Raw genomic sequence first — 23,411 nt, 5'->3', positions numbered from 1 at the left:
CAAAAATGGATAATATATCGAGTGCAGCGTTTAAAGCGTGGAAGTACTGACCTTACTTTGAGTTTGATTCTGTAAAAAGTGACAAAAACATTAGCGTCCGCTGCTCACTGAGTGGGAAGAAAACTTTTTACAGCGAAAAATCCCCTAAACGTCGAGCAAGCACCAAATACGCTGCTGCTGGAATGTGAAATTCACAGAGAAACTGCCGTATCCTTCCACTGACCGCTGCGGCACACCTGCACCAGGGCAAACCTCCGCCTGCCCCACCCCTGCTATACAGGTGAAAATAGAGCAACAGGACTGCTGAGTCTTTGATTTTATTTATTTTCTGCTGTGTTTTATGTGCATCTATTTGAAAGAGTGAGTGTAAACACAAAGAAATATTTTATGTGCTGCAATGTGCAGAAAATGGGTTTAAATGTTAAACAAATTTCTTCCAGTCAGAGAATGTTGCATTTAATCTAATGTTTGCTTCATGCGTAGAGTTAAAAGATTAAAACTAATAAAACAAGTTTTAAAAAGAGACTTTTTCATTTGATTACATTTTATATGATGGATTATGCAGAAAAAGTAGAATTGGGCTGAAGCTAAAGCTATTCCGCTTTATGGTTGATCTGATATCCTCGTGTTGGTGTTGTTCCCAGATCATCATACTAAATGTTGTTCCAGGATCAACATTGCAAGTGACCAATCAGAATGTTGTGACGTCATACTTTTGCGACTTTGGGAAAAACCGGCGTAAAACAAAAAACTGTACTTAAGCTGCGTGAAACCGCCTCTGTCCGCCGATCAACGGACCCTGACCCTAACCCTAACCGTAACCGTTTAATAAACAGTAAGCAGAATTGATATTGTCCTTGCAACATTGGAATTTCATAAATGCACGAATGGCTTGGCGCGCAAAGGAATAACGTCACAACAATGTGATTGGTCACTTGCAATGTTGAACCTGGAACAACATTTTCATGATGGTCTGGGAACAGCACCAACACGAGGATATCAGATCATCCTTGCTTTATCACCTATTTAGGGGATAAATCATGTCTTAAAAAGTAAACTAAGTAACTAAGTAACAAACTACTTTTGAAAATAAGTAATCAGTAAAGTAATGGGATTACTTTTTGGGGGAAGTAATCAGTAATTAGTTACTGATTACTTTTTTCAAGTAAGTTGACCAACACTGGTGACAATCGTGACGATAATTTATAATCAAGTGACACAGGCCAACAACCATCTGACAACCACCTGTTGCTAGGGGCTGGTTGGCAAAAGCCTCTGAGTGATTGTTTCGGTTACTGGCAGATTGCCATGGTTGTCTGTAGTTTTTCATGTTTGTCTGTAAAAATCCTGTTACGACCCAGACTCATGAAAGCCATGACCTGCTGTTGATTGCCTGGCATGGGAGGATTGTCAGCTAATGCAGGTAAGTGTCTTACAGCCTGTAAAGCGGGCCCAGATGAACTGTTCAGTTCCTCTCTTGTACTCATCCTGACATCAACCCATTAGTGATCTTTGTGCCTTAGATTGTGTTTTCTAAATTATTTTATATTTAAGTAACCAATTTGTGTGGACTCTTTCCTTGTTACATAATTTGAGCCAGTTCGTGATAATTCTTGCTAACTACCAACACCCTTTGAAACATGTTCACTGCAGTGCTGAGGAACAACTTTAACTTTTATTTTCTTTGGTTTGCGTCACACTTTTTCAAGTAGTGTTACCACTCAGCTCGTTTTTAGTGAGCATTTGCAGACAAACTGCAGGCAAATACAGCAACATGTTAAAAAGTGTGCAGCTAGTCTGCATTTCTAATTTCCATCGCACTTCTTCAAATGTACACATACAGGAAGTTAGCGAATATTTACAGAGAAACATGAAGAACTCTAAGCTTTTTGGTGTAGCACCTTCTTCACAAATAACCACTGTTGCTGAGTACACGTTTCTCAAGCAACCAGTGGTTGGACAGCTCTGAGCAATGTGTGCATGATGTTGTGTTAAAAACCTTAGTAATGACATGCTACCTGGTGGCTAGCTACAGAGCTACGGTTAGGCTAATATAAAAAATTAGCACAGTGAAGATCTAGTATGAGGGTTAAATTGTTCGTAACCAAAGTTTATGTTCAGTGCCTGAACTGCCTGAGACAAACATCATGTGGAAGGAAGAAGATGCTGAAAAGAGACCAAACTTCAGACAGGAGAGCGTCTGAGATGATCCATGCTCAGGTCTAGGTTAGTTATTAATATGTTGCTGCATGGTTTGGATTACTTGCTATGAAAAAAATCCGATCCTAATCCTATTGCCAAGTGATTCTTTCCTGAAGTGTTTAAATATTTGGTGCGAGCCCATGGGCTGTAGTGTACACTGGGAGTTTTGAAAAACTTAGCTCGAAGATATTCTGCACATGAATTGAGAAACCAAAAATGGCTGCTGATTATTTCTGGGGGGGGGGGCTATTTATCTTAAATAGCACATGACAGACTTTAAAAAGACACAGCTTCAATCAAAGCAGCAAATGCCTGGTACTGGAAACAGGGTTTTTTTACACCATCGCTTCCATGCGAAAATTCAGAGACGGCATAAATATGTTTGTAGCTACTGTGAGATCACCCAATGGTTTTGGATTTCTGCATTTTGAAGCCGGTTAGCTTCAAAATGCAGCTTAGAGAAAATGTAAATCATATCAAGGAGTCAAAGTGCATAAAAGGCTAAAAGGTTCTGTATCTAAATTATTTTCTCTGGAGCATGGAGCTGAACTGCCATGTCTCAAAAAAAGGTTGGGACATTTTATTACCACCAGTGTATCCAAAAAAGTGGCCAAAGTTATACTTAATAAAATGGCCAAAGTGCACTTCACAGAGTGGCCACAGGAGTACCTAATAAGTCAATCAACGTGAAAGCATGTTGGTAATCTGGTCACAGTTTGTTTCTCAGTGATGGCTGTGTTTACTTCTCTCCATCAAATAGAGTGGGACACAGAAATGCACAGAAAATCCTGCTGAAGGATCCTAGAATAGCTCCTTGCTAGACAAAGACAGCAGCTCTTAGTGAAAACATTTTTTGCCATTATGAGCACAAGGATGTGTTACTGAGGTAGTCCATACACTTTCTTTTTTAGTGTTAATAACACTAAAAATGGCACAGAAATTGCTGTTTTAAAAGTGCCTCCACTTCTGTTTTTTCTAAAGAGAGAGGAAACAAGTTAACTTTGGAGTGAATTCGAGTGAATATGGAGGAAACATTATAAGTCAGTCTATCTTTTAAAGGGCATTTTGTGAAAGACCACAAAGAGAGCACCAAAATGTCTACTATTTGAAGGGCAAATGTGTAGGTGGATTAAAAATGTAGGAGTAAAAAGAGCTGAAGTAGAAAAAGGTTGTAAAATGAAAGAGTTGAAAATGTTCATTGGGCAATATCATTGCTGATGTCACCCACTCTAACTGGAAATACATTAAAAACTCATACTGAAATTGACATGAAACTTAAGCTATCATCATTTAAAACCCCCCAAAGATTTGAACTTAATACAGCTTTAAGAGTTCAAGGTGTTGAGGCCATACTGTATGAATGGTGTCTTTAGCTCAAAACAGGATGAACTACTTAACTATTAAAGTTAGCTGGGTTTGAAGAAGATTTAAGGTTTGTTCAATTATTTCCATTATTTAAAAAATGCTTTAAACCCAAAATAATTAAAAAGTTGCAGAAAAAGAAAAGCAATAGCACAATTCTCTCCCTAAAATTGTCTGTCCTTACATGGGGGACATCACATTTAAACTTTTCTGTACCTTATACTTCTGCTCTATGAGATGCTTCATACTTTGTTAAACAATAGCTCGGGTCTCTTGAGGTTAAGAGATTAACCTTAATTAACCTTAATTTTAAAATGTAATCTAACATTGTAAAGGCTGATCCATGAAATAATTCAGCGTTTTTGAACACTGAGTTTTTACTGAACCTTATGTCAAATAAAAAAAGAAGAAATTAAATATTCATAAGTTATGATTTGCATCATATTTGTTATGTCCAGATATTTTCATTGATTGCTTAAAAATAATTTGTGCAATTTATTTTGTTTTTTGGGGAGAAAAAGTACACTGATGGTGTAGAAGCCTCAAAAACTCATTTATCAAACATGATACACGTGGCGTTGCAGGGTTAACAGGAAAAAGCAGCACCTCCTTCCTGTTCAGAAACATGAAGACATTTGTCTTTCTTTAGAAAAGTTATTAGTTATCTCTTGACACATTCATGGTCCACTAACTGAGTCAGCACTTTGAACTGTAAGCCATTTATTCATCATTGCATGATTTAGTCCTCTAGATTCAATAATATGCTGAAGGAGTGAATACTAACTCTTTCCAGACTGTAACTGTCGGAATATTTTCTTAATGAAGATACAGGATCACCCTGCTTTCTCAAAGGGCTGGGCAAGAAAGTAAAAGCTTATTTTGTTTTCAGCTGTTATTCTTGACTGAAATATAACTTGCAAGCCAAATATGTTAGGACAAGGAAACTACCATCAATCCTCTGGGCACTCATTTTAGAGTCTGTAAGGCTGGATGTTAGCTAATGTCTGCAGAACCTGAAGCCCAGTGGACTTTGACAAAGGCCATGTCTCAGCCTGCTATCCAAGTCTTGGCCTTTCTGCACATCCTGTCTATGAATCTTGTCAGACCAAAAGTGCACTGGCTGAGCTGTTGGCTGTGCCGCTGTTGTAAATACTGGAGTGAGTTTGGAATGTCAGACACAGATTCAAACCAAGAACAACACCGTCTGCAAGTATTGCCACCTCCAGTTTGTCTAGTCCTACCAAAAATAATACATGAGTAGGATGCAGTTAATGCCAGAGGTGCTCAGTGCTTGGCTGATGGAGTATTGTTTCCTGGTCTGTTTAGGTTCTGGATGGAAAAATACAGCATGATGAACAACTGCAGTGTTTGTCTCAGAGGCAGCTACAACAGCTAGGTGCTAATGGGTCTAACCAGCCCCCCGAAACACAGAGCCAAAGAGGGAAAGAGCAGAGCAGGGCTCAAAAAAAGACAAGAAATGCAAGAAAACAAGAAATATAGTGAGATGAAAATGCACACAGATCAGATTTGGGCTAACAAGATACATTATCAGTGTATCAGAGTTTTTTTTAAATTCAATTTAATTCAGAATCAGAATCAGAATCAATCAAGCTTTATTTGTCACAAGCAGGTTGCCCTGCAGTGAAAATGGGACCCCCCGACCTTACACACATAACACAGACATCACATGGGGTTAATTCATTTTTCATTTTTATTTTTATTTTGTTTGTTTTTTTTAAATGAGACGAGGCTAAATAATTTACATTCACAACATAATGGCAAATATTAGCATTAAACATAGTATTTTATTTTAATTGTGCCTTCTTGTCAATATATATATCAGTGTATGCACATTAAAAAAGCACTTTTTAGGCACTGCTAAAAATCATCATCTTAAATTCTTTCTATAGCTTGATGACCATAATCACAAGTTCAGCAGTTACAGCAAAGGTCAGTAAAAGTATACAAATGACAAATGTAAGTCTGATGAATTAAAAATTAAGGTCTTTATAATCCTTTTACTGCTGTACAGCTTCTCCTTTTCCAGTGATTGTGCTTTTTTGGGTGGCGTGTATCGCGTTAGGACATTAGGAATTACTCGGGCTGTGCATGTCTGTCTTCCATTGGACACAAAATCTCCTGCAAAAATGAAGAGTGAGTTTCTGATGATTCTGCTTTGTGTGGTAGCTCTTGGTATGTTTCCCAGAAAGTTGAAATGGCAGACCTAGCAAAAAAAAAAAAAGAAGCTTTAAAAAGTATTTGAACTAGGCCAAGAAGGAGACAAAGGGGAAAAAAGGAAGATAAACCTGAAAGTTGGTGGCTTACTGTTGCCACCTCCTACTGATGAAATCATAGGAAAGATTTGAAAACATTTATGGAAATAAATTTTTGCAAAGCTTTAATTCTGATGTCTACAAAGTCTGCAGGTGTCATACGTTGTTAGGTAATGTTGAAAACACTGACTGTATATGAAAGATGGATATAGTTTCTGGATCTGAAAAGTTTTTAATGACCAGCAGGGGGCGACTTCTCTGGTTGTATAGAAGTCTTTGGAATAAAAACCTTTCAAATCATTTATGACCTTACTAATACTTTCCTGGCAGCTTTATGATCTTAGTCACTAATTTCAATCTCACTGATTGGTTTATTGACTGACAGCGTGATGTTAGTTTTCTAAATTATGGCCTATATCGAAGTCCAAAGGGAGAAAAATGCAGGGTTTGGTTTAGCATGGGTCTACCTTGAATCAAAGCTGCACTGCAACCATCATGTTCAGTTTCAAAACTCCAAGACCCCGATGGACTCTCAGCTTGAGGCTTTTTATTAGAGCACCTAAGCAAGGACTGGGTGAAGTCTGTGGCTACATCCATCTTTTATATACAGTCCATTGTTCAAACAGGGTTACTTATGAATGATACGTTGTCATTATACGTGAGCTTATATAAGTTAATTTCCATCGTATACCCTTTCTTGTTTCTCATACTAGAAACCAGAACTAAAAAAACATTTTCAGAGTTTAGCAGAGCAGCATGAAAGCAGGGTGTTTTTTTTCCGTCAGAAGCCAAACATACCAGGAATTCATTTTCTAAAAATCCCTCTCAGCTCAAAATCAAAACACTGTTTTGTCATTTCATTCATCATTGGGAGATTCCTTTTGGTAAATGAATTTGCACTAAACAGATTGCTTCAGAGAAAAATTAATACAAGTGTTTGAAGTAAGAGATGAAGAGCTTATAGACGGTGCAGTGGATCAACAATCAGAGAACAGCAAATCCTTTGAGCCATCCCACCAAATACCACCCAAGTCAAAGTACCACCCAGCTTGAAAGAGAAACAGAATTCATCATCAGTTTGACTCCGCTGTGTTTTGTCTCCGAGCTCTGTGTAGTTTTCATTGGCCAAATTTACTACAGTGTGTCTGCTGGTTGTGTAACTGTCCCACCCCCAAGGAAGTAAGAGGAAGTATCCCAGTGCGTCTACCCTGCACACCCTTGCTGGTCTTCAGCTGACCTCAGCTCTGTTCTCGATCTCGGCAGGATGACAGAGCTGCTGAGGAATTTCTCTGCCCTGTGCCTAAACCAACCTGCCAGGATGCTCTCTTTAGGCTCAGCACGTTCCTCAGTTACGTCCCTGCCGACTCTCACATGGCCCCGCTTTGTTGAAATATGACCTTCAAATACCAAACCCTGCCCTTAGTAACGTCTCCAAACACTGTCCACCTACGTGCAGATGCATCCGGAAAATGTCTCTCCTTGCCACAGCAGGCTGCAGGCACATGGCAGACCGGTCCCTTCCACACCTAACCTACCTGTATGCTTGATTATATTTGCTGAGCCTGAATGAAAAGTAGTGCCAAACTCCTTTTTTTTCTTTTCTTTTTTTCCTTTGGCTTTGTCAGGCTTGTGTAAGCCTAACTCAAGACTCTGTCCAGATGTTGGTGTGAAGCTACACAGCTGAGCAAACAGCCACTGTCTTCTCTGCAGCATGACATGATTAAAATGACATGCTGGGCCAAAAAGACCAGCTGAAATCTGACAGAGTTAAAGGTTAACATCTTAACTTCAGAGATGGTAAAGTTAGCCTGACCTACAAATGGGCAAAACTCAAATGTTAACTTCAGTGGTGAAATATGAAGATAAATACATACATTTGTTTACTTTAATGATAGTGTAGACTTTAACCTCATAAATCTTCCATGCTGATTATACGTCAGTTAATGTATAATAGTGTCACATATTAAACAGTGTAGACAGTTTTTTGATATCACAGGTTAACCTTTTATCATAAACCCTTAAAACAAAAATGACCCTTTCAAACATTAGTGTATTCATTAGTCAATTTTAAATATAATAAAATACTACTAGTGAAATAATTTAGTAATAATAGTAGAAAATGTGTTCAAAGGCAGAGATACTTTCATCTTGTTTGTGGATTTTTGCTTTTCCCCACCTCAGATTTCACAGTGATTTTGACATTATGTTTTTAGCAAAATACCTTGTCAAATATTAAGAAGATGAAATCTGGGTTAAGATGATTCTAATGTGTTTTTATCCAACACCTCTAGCAATTCAGTTTCATATCAGTTATCAGTTCAAGTGTTATCATCTATCATCCTTGACATTTCCAGTTGTAGCACAAGTTAGATGGCCTTTTTGTTATAAAAATACAGACATTACTTTAAAAAATACAATTTAAAATACATTCACTTTTAATGCAGTGCTATCACCAACACTAAAATTATGCTGTGGTAAAGAATATGCCTGAATAAATGAACAATGTAAATCAGATTGTGAGACTTTGAACCCTTGCACTTAATACAACCATGGCCACGGACTCTTAGTCTTCATTTATTTTTGTCTGTGAGCATGCTGAGACTTTTAAATCTCTGCTGCAGATATCCTCTGCTGAAATAGTCACAGTCTGTAAATATTGTCTCCAAAATTCCTGGACAGACTGAAATGGAGTCGACTTAATAGGAGCAGGGGGGATTTTTTCCAGACAGTTTCAATAACATAGACAATCTATTCTGGCAGGGAAGCACCTTGGCAACTTCCAAACCATTTCAATTGTGTCTAATCTCCCCGGTTCGCTTCTTTTTTAAGCCGAGGCTGAGCTCTGTTCCGTTGCAAATACCCAACATCTGTGCATTTAACGGCGCATACATTGTCTGGGGCCTGTTTTCCAGTGCATCACTCAAAACCACTTCATAATGTACAAAACCTGCACGAGTAAGTAAAAACATCTTTGAATCAGACAAACCATCATCCACTCAAAGCGAACGTGATTGGAGCAGGTTTGCTTTTTTTTTCTTCCGTCACTCATTGCTGTTTGAAACCGTCTACTGCTTGCTGCAAAAACACGGTTGCCTTTAGAAAAAAAAAAAAAGTTCAGCAACACGCTGGACATCCTCCCTGGCATGATGTGTCAATCCTCCCACTCAGACAAAATATCCCAGAGCTATTAAAAACGCCTCATCCCGGACAAGCCCCCGCGCATGTGAGTCAAACCAAAATGTGGTGAATTCTGAGCCAAGAAGGATTTTACAACCCTTTTTTAAAATATGCATCGAAGAAGAGAATTGGAAAAGGCCTCCATTCATCATGCTCTGACTGTGTTTTAGTAGATATGGCAAGGATGCAGAAGATCTTGTGTCTTCACAGAGGTCTGTCAGCAAACATGCCGCCAGCGTCTGCCTGCAGGCCTGTTTGTCTCTGAGGCCGCACACTGAGGATAGAAACTGCTTTAATCCTGCAGTGTGCTTATGAGTTATCTCAGATCTTACATCACAGCTGTTGTCCAACTGTGATGTAAGATCTGAAACTGTCAAAAGTATAATTTATACTACTTTTCATATAGTAAATCAACAGACAATCTTGAAAAAAATCCAAACATATTTTGGCATTTTCTAACATGAAACTTTGATTTGTAATGTAATGCATCAACACATCAGACTATATTTTCAACACTGTTTTATCATGTGAACATTTCCATTCACTCAGTTATACACTAACACACACTTGTAGAAACATACTCATAACATACATCCTTGACAATTTAACATAAAACGAGTATTTGCAGTTTTCTAATATGTCCAAGTTAAAGGATGAGCTGGATGTGGTTGTTTGTTTCCTGTTGTCAACAGATCCCCTGAAAAGATTAAAATGAAGGATTTCTACTAGGCCTTGTCTGTGTTTATTCAAAACCTGATGCATGTTATTCATCTGCTCCCAAGAGCTCCACTGAAAAATATTCTGAGTCACACTCTTTAACCGGCTGACTTATTTCTTCTTTTATCATCAACATGGATGCTGTGGTTTATTTTTACTGGAGTCTTCATTCACTATCCGGCTGCCATAAATACTGCTGTTTGAGTAGTGTTCGCTTACTTAGTGTGCTGCAGTTTTAGAAAATTATGTTTTTTTTAAAGCCACATATATTATACATATGCAGTGTGATCCTATAGAAGGCCAGGATCACACTACACAATAGTCACCCAGTAAGAGCTCAGTCCTGGGACTAAAAATGGGCTGCTTTGACCCATGGGGTGTTTTGTAGTGACCTATTGGAGAATACAACTTCTCTTTGTCTTTGTAAAACCTTCCACCATGTGTTGTGGATCTTCTTCTCAGTTTTGGTTTAGATGTTTTTCCATGAGAATTGTTGACAGTAGCGACGATCTAGAATATCTTTTATGTAAAAACCTCTTAGCATCCACCAGATTGGATGGTGATCTGTTTAGGGTTATGTTTAGGATGTCTCTGAGCCACAGGCTAATAAGCAGGTTTCAGATTCTATCAGTAACCTTTAAGATGTGGTTTCATACATGTGTTCGGACCTTCTAATATAACTAATGTAGCTCCTGTATTATAAGAGGAGCTAACCTTTTTCTTATTTTTTCTTATATACAAGGTATGGTCAAAAAGCTCCAGGAACACTATCATAAAATAACAAAACAAACAAACACAAAAACATACCTGATTTAATTTCAAATTGAAGACCGACTTCCTTGGTGGTACTTGCTGGTAATTAGAATTGGACCTCCAGCTATGACCCAGCAGTTTTCAGTTGAAGCGTCCTAAGTTTCCAAGCCCGATGGCGACACTTCAGGTCAGGAGTGTGACGAGGAGTTTTTGGAGGGGGTTTGGAGGGTGTTCCATGAATTCACCCGTCATGACCAGACTATCAACATGGAGTTCTACAGTAACATCCTAAGTTGTCTACAGGACAACGACAGACGTTATAAAACATCACTACTTTGCCTGTTGGCTCTGAAGCGTCAACCTTAGTGTTTTGGTTGCCATGGTTTTTCAAGCCTGATTTGTAGAGCATTTGATGATATCTGATGTACAGTTTTACAGTGGTTGATATTCATATGATCAAAGTTTCAAATAATAATGTCACTGTATGTGGAAGTACTGTACTCCCTGTGATCCACAAGATCAGGCATCAGACTGCTCTAAATGCGTGGTCAGCTTTTTTCCCCTAATATGGTCGCGCCTAATATATCAGGCTCTGGGTGTGAGCAGACCAACCCGATCCAACGTGATGTTTAAGGAAGGGCAGTCAATCACTGCTGAAATCCAGGGGACCTTGTTTTGAACTGGTAATCACACAAAACTCCTCTAGTAGAGAGGAAGAACAAATTATGGAGCTGACAATGAGCAACATTAAACCTTATCCCTAAAAGAGTTTCCCCAAAAGAGTGGATGTTATAAGGTTAAATAAAACTCTAGATGTTAATAATGTGCACATAATAGTAACAAAAATCTGAAAAAAACATTAACAACGACATCAAATGACAAACAATACACACATTTCAAGCGAGTAAGTAGCACTTAAAGGAAGAAACGTGTCTACGAACAGTACTTGTATTTGTTAAGAAAAACAAACCAAAACATAATTTGTAACCAATCGTAGCACATTTCTAGAAATACACAATCAAGTAATTCTGATGACATCACTAGTTCCATATACAAAGTTTGTGTAAACTAATTTTGCATTTATTCTGAATAAATGCAACCCCAAGACTTCATAGCAGGAATGCAGCTCACCATTACAATACAACATTTTACCAACTGCATAAACCTTTTTTCACTGTTGTCGTTGAGCCTGTGCAGTACAGACGGGGTCTTACTGCCAAACTTCTGCATGTTTCCAGAAAAATTAATATTTCAACCCCTGAAAACAGATAAAGAGAAAATCATTAAGCATTAGGAATTAGAATAAAATATATTTGATATAGCTTTGATGCAACAACCTGATAGTTTTCACTAAAACATTTCTGGGAAATGTCCCAGATTTTTGGAACCACTAATTTAAACTAATTTGGATAACATATATAAAGAGACATCTCGTGTTGACTAAATCTGAAATATTTACCAAATGAATCATTCATTCCAGTTCAATAAAGGGAATGTGGTGTTTAAAATGTCCAGAGTACAAAAACACAGCCTACAGTCACATGAAAAGGAAAGTGTTTGCAGTACGAGTGCAGTCCTGTGAAAACCTAAGATACAAACCTAAGATGTGCTTTCATCTTTTTTTCTTTTTGGTTTCTTCTTCTTCTTCTTTGTTTAAGAAAGAAGAGACTTTCTCCTGTTAGCCCTTCCAAATAAACCATGTTCAATCTTTTTTCAAAGTGGTGTTGTGAACTTTAATCTTTTAAATGCTGTGTGGCCTGTAGAGTCGGAGATGCAGCCGTCTGTTTTTTTGCTGTTTCTCTGAGAATTGCAGTCTGACCTTGAATTTGCTGAGATGTCAACTTCTAGGAAGATTGTGGCACTGGGTTAACACAGACTAACAAACTGACAAAGCTTCTGCTTGCTCACACTTGCTGTTGATCAGTTAATCAAATCTATTCGATTAGCAGCACTTTAGCTGCTACTTACCTTCCTAATTCTTATGAAAACAGGGTGGACTTGGTTTTTCACAGGACTGCACTGAGCCCTCTAAAAAGCATTGTTTTTCACTTGAATCTATGCTACGATCATGCTCAGAGAAACCCTCTTATAATACCTCGTTATTCGACAGTTGCGTGTCTGAACATAAACGCCTGTGTAAGTAATATCACATCTCACTACGTTGTTGTTGAAGTCTGACTCCAGGATGTGGAAATTGGGATTGACTGTAACCTGACAAAAAAAATACATAAATCATGAATAAATTCTGTAGCAGGAGGTTATAAACATTTATTTCTGTGTTGTGAAATACACATACAGAGAACGAACATGTGACACACCTTCAAGATGTAGTTTCCTGGAGGCACATCAGTGATGTCAATCCACTGACAGTCGATGTTGGCAGCGTAGATGTCATGGCAACCTGGGCTCAGACCCTACAAAACACAGTCACCTCAGTGAGGTTTTATAACTTGAACAGGCGCACGCATATCTGTCATAAGAAAGCATTAACCTTAAACATTATATAGAGTCAGAATCACAGAGCTCACACAAAAGATACGATAAATATTCCTGTGGCAACAGGATGTTTAGTTTTATTGGAATAAATGTTCTAGTTAGAAAAACATTTCTCTGAAGTGGATTTGGAGGATTTGCAAAAGACAAAAAACACAAAAGCATCTTTATTTCTAATGTGATAAACTAAACAGAAGGATCAGAAGTCTGCTGAATAGCTTATGAACTTTTTTCCATTGTTACATATTTTTCTTTTTTTCTGTGTGTGTTATTTTATTACTCAGCCTCTCATTTCAAATACCTCCTCCCGTTTCTCCTGTTTGATTGCGTGCTCCGCCCTAATGCGTCCCACTGCCTCTAACTGTCTTCCCTGTGTATTTAAGCTGTATGTCTTCCCTTTTTTCCCTTCCAGACTGTCTTAGTGTGCACTTTGCTTTCCAGCATGCTCTTAATGAGTGCTGCCTTGTGTTTTCTACCCAGTTCTGTTTCCTGGTATCTGGTTTAGTCTACTCCTCGTGCTTTTGTCTGATGGATTCATCACCTGCACATCAGACTCACTTTTACCTCAATAAAGACTCGTATTTTCTCCTAAAGCTCTTCATAAAAGTATCTGAGCCTTCAGAATAATGCAAATGAACACTTGCAGTTGTTTTCCTATTGAACTACTTTAAAAAGTCCTACTCATTCTTACTTTTCTTGTTTAGCTCTTATTTGCTATTTAAAGTGGGTCTCCACTGATTTTACAGCTCAAGTATATTTACTCATCATGGTGAGTGGCTGTGAACACAGCTGTTTAATGTCGTCTGTGGCTGTGAAGGAGCTTTGTAAAATAAATGGCGAGAAGCCTGCGAGCCAGTTCAGTCAACTCAAGCAGCATTGCTTCAGACACACGTGACATGTCTCACTTTCCTCACATCACCCTCCCAATTTGGTGGTTTGTTTAAGCTTCATAATTTGCAATCTCTGTCCTGCACTGCTGCTCCTTCCACTTCCTTAAAATCTGCCTGTGCATATCTAAGTATCAGTAGTGTCCCGGAAGTGTGTAAGTGCTGTGCACAGCTTTACAGATCCACATTGTCAGGGGGCAGGGTCAAAACTCTGTAGAGGAACCGGTGAGCTACTTTACATGTTTTTGCTGTTGGGCCTGATGCACTCATAGTATACAAAGAATGTGTCTGTACCGGAGTTACTGTAGTTTTTTAATTTGTTTTTTATTTTTATTTCGATTTGATATGGGTTTTTTTTTCAGTTTCTTTACAGAGTGAGTTTTCATATTTCATTTTAGTTAGTAAAATTTTAGTTTTAGTTTAGTTTTTATTAATTTCAGTCATAGTTCTAGTTTTGTTTTTTAATTTTCATTGCATGGAGAGAGGCAATATTTAGGAAAATCAATGCAATACAAATACTGACTTACAAATACTTGTAGACATTCAGAGCTTCAGTAAATGCCCATCAATGCCTCTTCAGGCATTAATCAAAGTAACAGATACTAAAACTAATGATGTTTTCTCTACATTTACATATTTTATTGCAGTTAGTTTTCCAAGTTCGCAAAATCATTTCAGTCTGCTATTTTTTTTTCAAAAGTCTAGTTTTTATCTATTATTTTATTTTATTTATTTATATTTATCGATGATGGGTTTTTTTCTTGTTTCTCCTTCAGTTTATTTAGCCAGTCAGCTTTCTACGGTTAGCGACATCATCTTTGGGCTGCAAGCCGTTGGTTTTCTGGAGGACTTCGCATAAATGTGTCTGTGTAGTCTCTGTGCTGGCTGAATTGTGTGAAGTTAGAGCTTTGGATGGATGTTTCACAGATACGTGAAGCCATAATTCCTGCATTACTCATCACTTTCAGGCTTTTACATGTAACAGATTTGCAGGGAGAGTATATTTTTCTGCTGCTGTAATAAATCATTTTACACCCGGCTTGTCTGATTGAGCTGATCTCACCATGAACTTGAAGACCTCAAATATACCAGAATCCTGGAGAGTCCAATGCAAAAAAATGTGTTTATTTAGTCAAATACTGCTTGAGTTTGGCACAAAGGTGGTGATAGTTGGTATATAGCAAGTCTCTACTGCTGTTTTAGTCTTTACTTTACAGGGTAGTTCAGAGAGCAGAGAGTGGGGGAACAACACCCAGGAAATAGCCTGAAGCAAATTAGACTTCAGCCTCCATGCTTCACCTGAGGTGCATAGGTCAGCGATAGCAGTAGCTTTACATTTAAATTTAAGTGCATGTAAAAGTATCTCCGTCACGAATCTCTTTTTACCAGATCGGGAATGATGCATCTCATCTCAACTTTAAACCTTCACTTCACAAAGATCTTAAGACTTTGCATGTCTACTGCTGACCTATCCCACAAAGTTATGGAGGGTTCTTCCTGTTAAAAAAGACTTTATCTCCACACTGCCCTCAAATGAAGTTGGGCTATGAAATCTTGCGAGAACTGTTGTAAATCCGCAAGCATTCCGACTCAGAAAACAAATAGGTGGATTAATGTTTTAAATAAAATTAAACCTAACTGAACTGAGCGTCTTCTTTCTTTATCTTTTTCCTCAGCTCTCGTGTAAAACAGATATCAATCCGTGCAGCGTTATATCACATAACAGATGATGGTGTGTTACCTGCGTATGAGCTGTACAGGCGTAGCGTCGCCTGAATCCAGGATCACAGTTCGTGTCCTCCAGACAGAAACTGGCCTTGTGTCCCTCTGCCACTTTACGTCCTGTGATAACATCCAGCAGATCGTAGTTGCTGAAGGCGTCCATGCTGTGGTAGTGTCTGTGGGTGCAAAACAGATGGAAAAGAATCAATAGCGGATATTTTGTTATGGCTCAGGAATGTCTAAAAAACCCGCAATTTTATTGTCTTAAGTGAATTTTGAGGGTTTGGTGTTCTTCCTAGTTTGTCATATCTGAATGGCTAATCCCTTTTTAAAAAATTGTTTTTAAGAAAAAGGATTTAGGAGTCATCAAACTCACTGGTGACAGCTGTGCCAGTCCCACTGATATCTGGGCTTGAAAGGGAGGAAGTCAGCGGTGCCTTGGTTCTTCACTTTCTGTGGAAACCGCAGGAGGACTCTGAAGTTGATGTCTCGCACAGTGGGTCCATAAGCCGATCTTGGATGAATCACAGGAGAAAAAGGCGTAAGCTGCATTGGAAAAGTGCTACTGGCTGAGCTCCCAGGTCTAGTTTTCTTAAAAGTAACAGAGCGCAAAGGGTTTGTTCCATTGTGCTTAATGCTTTTGGGAAAACCAAACCAGAACATTTATGTCTTGGCAGGACATGATGTTGGACAGTCATGTTGGACAATCATTGCTACGTAATATGATCAAATGCTTTTGTAACTCGCTTAACAAAACAGTTATCCCAGCATGCTTAACAGCTTACACTGGCATAATTGAATGCAACCCTAAAACAACTAAAGGTTGTTCTTAAGTACGTAAAACGGATCCCCACTAAGAAAAAACAAAACAAAGGACATAAGTATGCGTGTCTGCCTCAGTGTCTACATGCTGCTCTGTTCATACTGAAGAAGTGAATCACTTCTGGCACCTCAGATTACCTGGCCAGACAGTTCTCCTCAGCCGCACAGCGAAGCGCGTACATCTGCATGCGCTGGACATAGGTACCTGCTTGGATGGCATATGGGTCTGGCACAAGGTCTGGCAGTCCTGTTGGGAGGAGATTAAATGGACAGTCCAAGTTTTTTTTTTCCCTCCTGACATCTTAATGTTCCCAACTTATTCAGGCTGAGAATAATCCACAGAAATAGACACCCTGAAAATGTAAGCTGCTTTGTGTTTGTTGGCATAATTTAACATGTTTCACATTCCTTACAGCTCCAAAAGCCAAATAAGACTTTTTTTTTTCTCTCGCTCCTTGGCTTTTTGTTTAAGGTGAGACATAAAGTTATGAAAATTGTCCTTAAATAATCAAACAAGCAGATGATTTTAAATATAACAGTGTTTTTGTGTGTCCATAGAACCGTTACATGAATGTAAAGCCAGTAATATTCATGCCAAATAATGGATATAAAGCTGTTTTAAAGTAGTGGCCAAATTAACACTAAAACAGGTTTTGCTTGCTGGAATTGTATTATTTTAAAATATTGATCACAGACACAGTTTCTTAATCCACTCTTAATTTTAATAATTTACATTGCAAATCTATCCATTTGGCTAACTATATGAAATATAAAATTTGAAGAACAGCTAACAAATATCAGGGATGTCAAACTCGTTTTACATCGTGGACGTTCATGTGAAGTGGGCCTGATCAGTGAAACGAAATGATTAAGGTGTAAAGGCTCTGTCTTGTTATCATAAATTTAGAATATAAAGTTTTCATTAATTCACAGAAAATGTACTTTTATGTATTTTTAATGGATCAATAGCAAAAACTGTAAAACTTAATAAATTACTCTTAAAAGTTCAAAATCTGAACTATCCTTTACACCGTCCCGTGGGCCAGACAGAGGCCTTATGTCTGACACCCCTGATCTACATAATCTGACTTCTCTAATATTATATAAATGGAACACTTGACCTACCGTTTTGGAAATATCCTGTGCCGTACCCTGTGCCAGGCGGACGGAGGGTGCGGGCCGCTGACCTCCCTCTGGTCGGATACATGTTGTAGAAAACAGAATTCCTGTGGTTTTTAAGCGGGTTTCGAGGGTCGTCATTGACCATGTCCTCTCCATTGCTGTTTTCCTCAGTTAGTGCAGGAAATACAGCCGGTGCCTCAGACTCATTTTCCAGACCTGACGGGTGTGCTGAGATGAAGCGATCAGTCTGAGCAGGTTGCCTGGAGACAGGCGTCACCTCCGGCCCCGCGCGTAACTGTTGGTTTTGCGCACCAGGTCCGGATTCACCTATTCTAGTATGTAGTGCGGTATTATCCACAGTGACAGAACCTCCATTACCGCCAGAAAAATCTGTTGAACTCCCCGGTGAAGAGGCGTTCGTGGTTCTGATGAATTCACCATTAAAATGGCGTGCGCCTGGATGTCTTACAACTGCTGCTGTAGGGCGTTCAAGTCGCTGTCTGAACCCTGACGCATGACGATTCACGGGCGCATACGGTCTAACATCGTGTCCAGGTGTGAGAAGTCCCGACTGTGCACTGTTATCAGTCCTGAACTGTCTGGAGTCATTTGGTCCGGTTCTCATAAGCGTCATTCTTCTGCGCGCTCCAGACATCTGGCTCCCAGTACCATCCCTCCGACTGCTCACGTAAACCCTCGACTGGCTGGTGGACCGATACGGAGCCTGGTACTCCAGCCCAGTGCTCATTAAACTGTAAACCTGCCCGTTGTTCTCCCATTGAATCCGGTGCCGCCAGGGGCCAACCGTGCGCTGCTGCCCAAAGCTGAGGGGGAGTAGTCCTTGGAAAATATATAAAAATAAAAGTGATCGTTTAGCCATGGCAATTAAACTTAATAAATTAAAGCCTACGTGTAAGTTAGCAAACATCACGTAAGTTTGCGGGCACAGACGTTGAAGCTTCGTGGAGAATGGATTAAAATCGGCAGTGCGCTTCCAGTTTCAGCTCTGACACAAAACAACATAGCACTTCTCAGGAGGACTGAGAGATGGAGAGGAGAGGAGGGCTGAATCCTTTTTTCCCGGCTCGTTTGTCGAATTCAGTCCAGTTACTTTCACTAAGTCAAGCTTCTAAAGAATTTAACCCATCCCTTGCTGTGGTTACGTGCGGTTAGACAAGTACGTTTGCTGAGTAAATTTCACGCAAGGGTGTAAACTTAACTCAGCCAAATGCATCACCTCGAGCTGGTAAAGCTCAGGGAACACTAAAGAACACAAAAGGATATGAGTTGTTGTGTTTAAGTAATATTTTTTGTTGAGCAGAACTTTTTTATTTCAATATCACTCCTTGTTATTTGACACGTTGCGAAAAAGCTAAAGATATCTTTATATGGAGTTAAAAAATCACGCACGACCAGTTTATCAAGCTAAAAAAAAACAAACAAAAACGAACAAAAAACAACAACAACAAAACAACGATAACAGTTGACAGTTTCAAATGAAACATGAAGACATGCAACAATCTGGAAAAACTTCACATTGCGTAAATAGTCTTATTGACCACAAGGTGGCACTTTGTATCTGTATCAGACCATCCCAGTTTGCAGTGCCCTAACAGCTATCACGGAGGGAGCCCGTTCCCATAAAATATGTCCATCTTTTCTTTTGTCATTTATGACTATAACTCTTTTTTAAGGCTAGCTGCACAGGTTTTAAACACGCTTCTGTTTGTTATGCTCAAAGGTGTTTCTTTGGGGATTTCTTTTCAAAGCCTAACAATGGTCAGTGCCTTCATTGTTCAGCTATACCTTTTTTAAAAAAAATCAATATATTACCAAATAAATAATACAAGCAAGCTATTATGTTTAATCTGATTCCAGATTTAAATCCTACATAATATAAATATATTTTGCATCTTTTCTGTTTTATTACAGATAAGACTATGATCTGTCTTTACAAATTTTTAACCCACTCTTTAAAAACAAAATACAGTTCATTTGCCCTTATCTGGAGCAGAACAGTATCATGTATATTTAGCTGAAACTGCACCACATGGTATTTGAAAGTGAGGTGGAGATTTTATCGCAAGGGGTTAAAGTTAGGTTTAAGATGGAGCGGAGTGTTGTGTAACAGTGTGAAGTTGGCTCGATGGGTCTGCAAGGCTACAGTTGGACCTGATAGTAGCTGTGTTCGACACACAAGCTGCTTGGGTTCAAGCTTAAACACACGTTTGGTGTATACTATTATACCTTGTTTTTTAATTAAGTGTGCCAGAAATGCTGGCGTCTCCCACTGCTGCTCTGGACTTTCTGCCCCACGATGCTCTCTGCCAGCTACACAACAGCAGAGCCTGAAGGTAAGCAGGTCAAAGCTAAAGGCACAATGTTAAGATTGTTACGATGAGCTAGTATGTCCCAATCACATTGTATGAACTGCTATAACAGTTTTGAACCTTGTGAGAGGATCTGTAGTAAGTACTGAAAGAAAAACATCAGTCTGCTATTAGGAGCTCAACAGCTGTCTTAAACACCAGCAATTACAAGACGCAGTGACTATGCACAATAACAAAACACTGTCTTGTTCCAGACAAGTCCAATATATTAAAATGATTATATAAGTCCCGTTTCATACTCCCTATTTTTTAAACTACAGTAAGAAAAACCACTCAGCAACACAGAAAGTGGGAAGAAATTAGAGAACCAAAAACAAGAAAAAGCACAACAAAAGCAACAGACATACAAATCTTATAATGGACGTTTGTGCTGCTGTGTTAGTTCCCTTTAAGCCAGACGTTTTCTGATTGGCTGTCCCATGCAAACAGAAGGTGTGAAGTTTTTGGCTCACAAGAAGTTCCTTTCTGTCTACCCTATATTAGAACTTTATTGTTTTTTGTAATATTGTGACAGAAAAAGGGAGAGCACAGTACTTTCACACATTAAAGAAAAAGCATTTTTAAAAAAAAAGAACAGGGACATAAATACAGATAATACTTCATTGTGACAAACAAATATACTTTGATACTTTCTTTTACTGCGTGTCTTAAGTTTTAAACCTGAAAATTAGCTGAGAGTTTGATTAACATCAGCAGGATCTTTTTTTCAGGTAAGGTATGAGTTAGATATGGGTCACGAACAGGTTAAAAGACACTGACATATGGAGAAGTGCTGCTGAAGTGTCGCAGTATCTTTCCTCTGCCAAAAAGGGCATCGAGATGGTGAGCCTTCATGCTTTTCTATTCTTAGCTGGAGAAACCTTCTCTCTTCCAAAGTCTGGCACCGCCCCTGCATCTAGATTTATAAGAGACGCAGATCCTCGGCACTGGTTTGGCACAAGACTTCCCGAGCAGGACAAGTAACCCACAAAATGTAGCCAGTAAGTATTCATGTTGAATTAAGTCTTTCTTGTGTGTCTGAACTGAAAGTAAACAAATCACGACAAATGCTGCCACAAAAACTAATCTGTGACTGTGAATTGGGAGTGCTTGGAAATAAAAAGAAACAGTTTCTGGTTGTTTTCATGGTACACCTACAGCAGCAGCAGCAGATCCTTCCCCGGGTGACTAATTCTTTTACACTGAATATATCTTATCCCGTGAATCTAGGTATCCAGGGCTGCTCACAGCTTTGCTTCTTGTTAAGGAAGATGATGGTCTTAAAATGGTTTTACCACAAGAAACTTCCCCTACATGGAATATACCTGTTGCTTTCCCCTGAGGCCTCACACTGCCACTCTGAGGAGTATAATGATAGATCCAGAGGGTTTACCACAGATCATGGGGAGACAATACAGGTGAGATACTGAAAAAAAAAAATGCTTGAAAAATGACATTTGTTAGTAAACTGTTTTGGGTTCTGCGCTCATGTGGATGTTTAATGCCTGTTAAAGCAAAAAGCTTTAAATAAAACAAGTTCCTTTTTTTAGTGTAACCTGAAATAAAATGCTTCAATGTCTAGTGGAAGATTAATTATAGGCTGTCGGAGCGGCAGAGCGTCAGCTTTCTTGTGAAACGCTTCTTGCTTATCTTTGATTAACCCTTGGCACAAATCAGCCCGTCAGCGCTCCTCACATTTCATCAGTGAGACACATGCTGCTGCGTCCATCGTCACGTTTTCATTCATTCATTCACACGTGGCGATTTGTCTGGTGAACTTTTGATATGTAACCTATTAAAAACTGCCTTAATGTGACCCCGGGCCAAAAACTTTGTGTTTTCAAGGTTAAGCTTGTCAGAGTCCTTTTACTTTACTGAGTGGTTCCATTTTTACAGTTTCACTCAACTTTGTTTCATTTAAAACTTAAGATGTGAATAATTTTCCACATTTGGATCATTTGTTAAAATATTCAGTGTGATGTGTTGTAATAAATTAAACAAAACTCTATAAAAGCAGCAAAAACAAGCTGCAACATTACAGCCAATAAATAATATACATGCCTTATATCTAATACATATATAATATATATTGATTTATTATGGGCTAATCTATATGATGAGCATGTTTTTTAACTTGGTGCTGAAACTTCTGTAAGTTTAAGAAAAGTTTCCAAAACCTCACTGTAGTATACCAAAGTACTTAAAGGTTGAGCGCTGTTATACATTTTTATGTTTGATGATCAAATCACATTTTTAAAAAACATATTAATAAATGAATCTTGTGTTTACTTGTAAAAATAAACGATCAGCCATGTGGTGTATTGTTTCAAATAATTAACAATGAGCAAGTCAATGAAAATCCAAAACTACATTAAATCACTCTTGTGTGGTACATGTAAAGTATTAAAGACTAAACTATTGAATTTTAGCCTGTTTATGTTAACTAAACAATGTGTCTGCTCCTGAGTAGGTGGAGTGCTCCTCTGCTGGGAGGGTCAATTTGCACTAATTGTGCAGTTTCTAATAGCAACTGTCAGTCATTAATTCATGGAGTGTACAATCATGTGAAAAAAGATTGTTTTCACGGGATTCAGTGCAGTCGTGTCAAAAAAAACAACAACTAAGTGTACTTACTTCTTCCATAGGAATTAAGAGGGTAATTAGCAGCCAGGTGCTGCTAATCAAATGCACTCGATTAATATTCCTCAGGAACTCTGAGCACCTCTATGAAAGCAGAGGTTTGGCAGTGGACATCTTTTCTCAGGAGTGGACATCCCAACAAATTCATTACAAGCCAAAAAACCCCAAAGAGCAAGAACTCAGACTCTACAGGCTTCAGTTAGCATGTCAAATGTTAAAGTTCACAATGGAAAAATTAGAAAAAGAGTGAACAGCTGTTGTTTGTTTGGAGGATTTTCTAGTTGAAAGCGTCTTCTCTCTAAAATGAATATGGCACAACAGTTTAGATTTCAAAGTTGCATCTGAACAAACCACAAGAATTCTGGGACGATGTCCTTTGGGCAGATGAGACAACATCGGAGATGCTTGGGCAAAATGCAAAGCACCATGTTTGGCAAAAACCAAGCAGAGCAGGGGTTGATGATTTCAGCTTGTATTGCAGTCACATGACTGGGGCATCTTGCAGTAAATGAGTCGACCATGAAGTGTTCTGTATACCAAAGTATTCTAGAGTCAATGTGCAGGTGTCTGTCTCACAGCTAAAGACTGACTGAAACTCCCAAGCACAGCATAAAATCTACAACAGGATGGATGAAAAAGAGAGGAAATAAGGGGTTACAATGGCCTGGTTAAAATCCAGACCTCAACCTGACTGACATGCTGTGATGGGACCTGTGCATAAACAAATACCTGCAAACCTCAATGAACTGAAGCAAAGAACAGTGAACCAAAATTCAGATAAACAGAAAGTCACTACGTCAAGTTAATGAAGTTTTACTTCAAGTTATTGTTGTTAAAGTTGGTTCTACGAGTGACTGAATAACAGGGTATGG

General features: G+C 38.7%; 1 protein-coding gene across 1 annotated transcript; it reads right to left on the bottom strand.

The window, feature by feature from the left end:
- Positions 1 to 9,732: 9,732 nt before the first annotated feature.
- On the bottom strand, positions 9,733 to 22,558 carry loxl5b (lysyl oxidase-like 5b; the record flags this gene model as incomplete). The annotated part of the gene is made up of 8 exons (XM_005729174.1): positions 9,733 to 11,742; positions 12,580 to 12,695; positions 12,803 to 12,898; positions 15,606 to 15,762; positions 15,963 to 16,100; positions 16,547 to 16,655; positions 17,534 to 18,370; positions 22,534 to 22,558. Coding segments are annotated over 8 exons (1,485 nt in total), but the record flags the coding sequence as incomplete, so codon positions are not given.
- Between the last annotated feature and the right edge of the window lie 853 nt (positions 22,559 to 23,411).

This window comes from Pundamilia nyererei, unplaced genomic scaffold (assembly GCF_000239375.1).
Source record: "Pundamilia nyererei isolate P.nyererei 1_Seehausen unplaced genomic scaffold, PunNye1.0 scaffold00031, whole genome shotgun sequence".
Lineage (NCBI taxonomy): Eukaryota > Metazoa > Chordata > Actinopteri > Cichliformes > Cichlidae > Pundamilia > Pundamilia nyererei.
The sequence above is the reverse complement of the archived record's forward strand: the minus strand, read 5'-3'. Positions and strand labels throughout refer to the sequence as shown.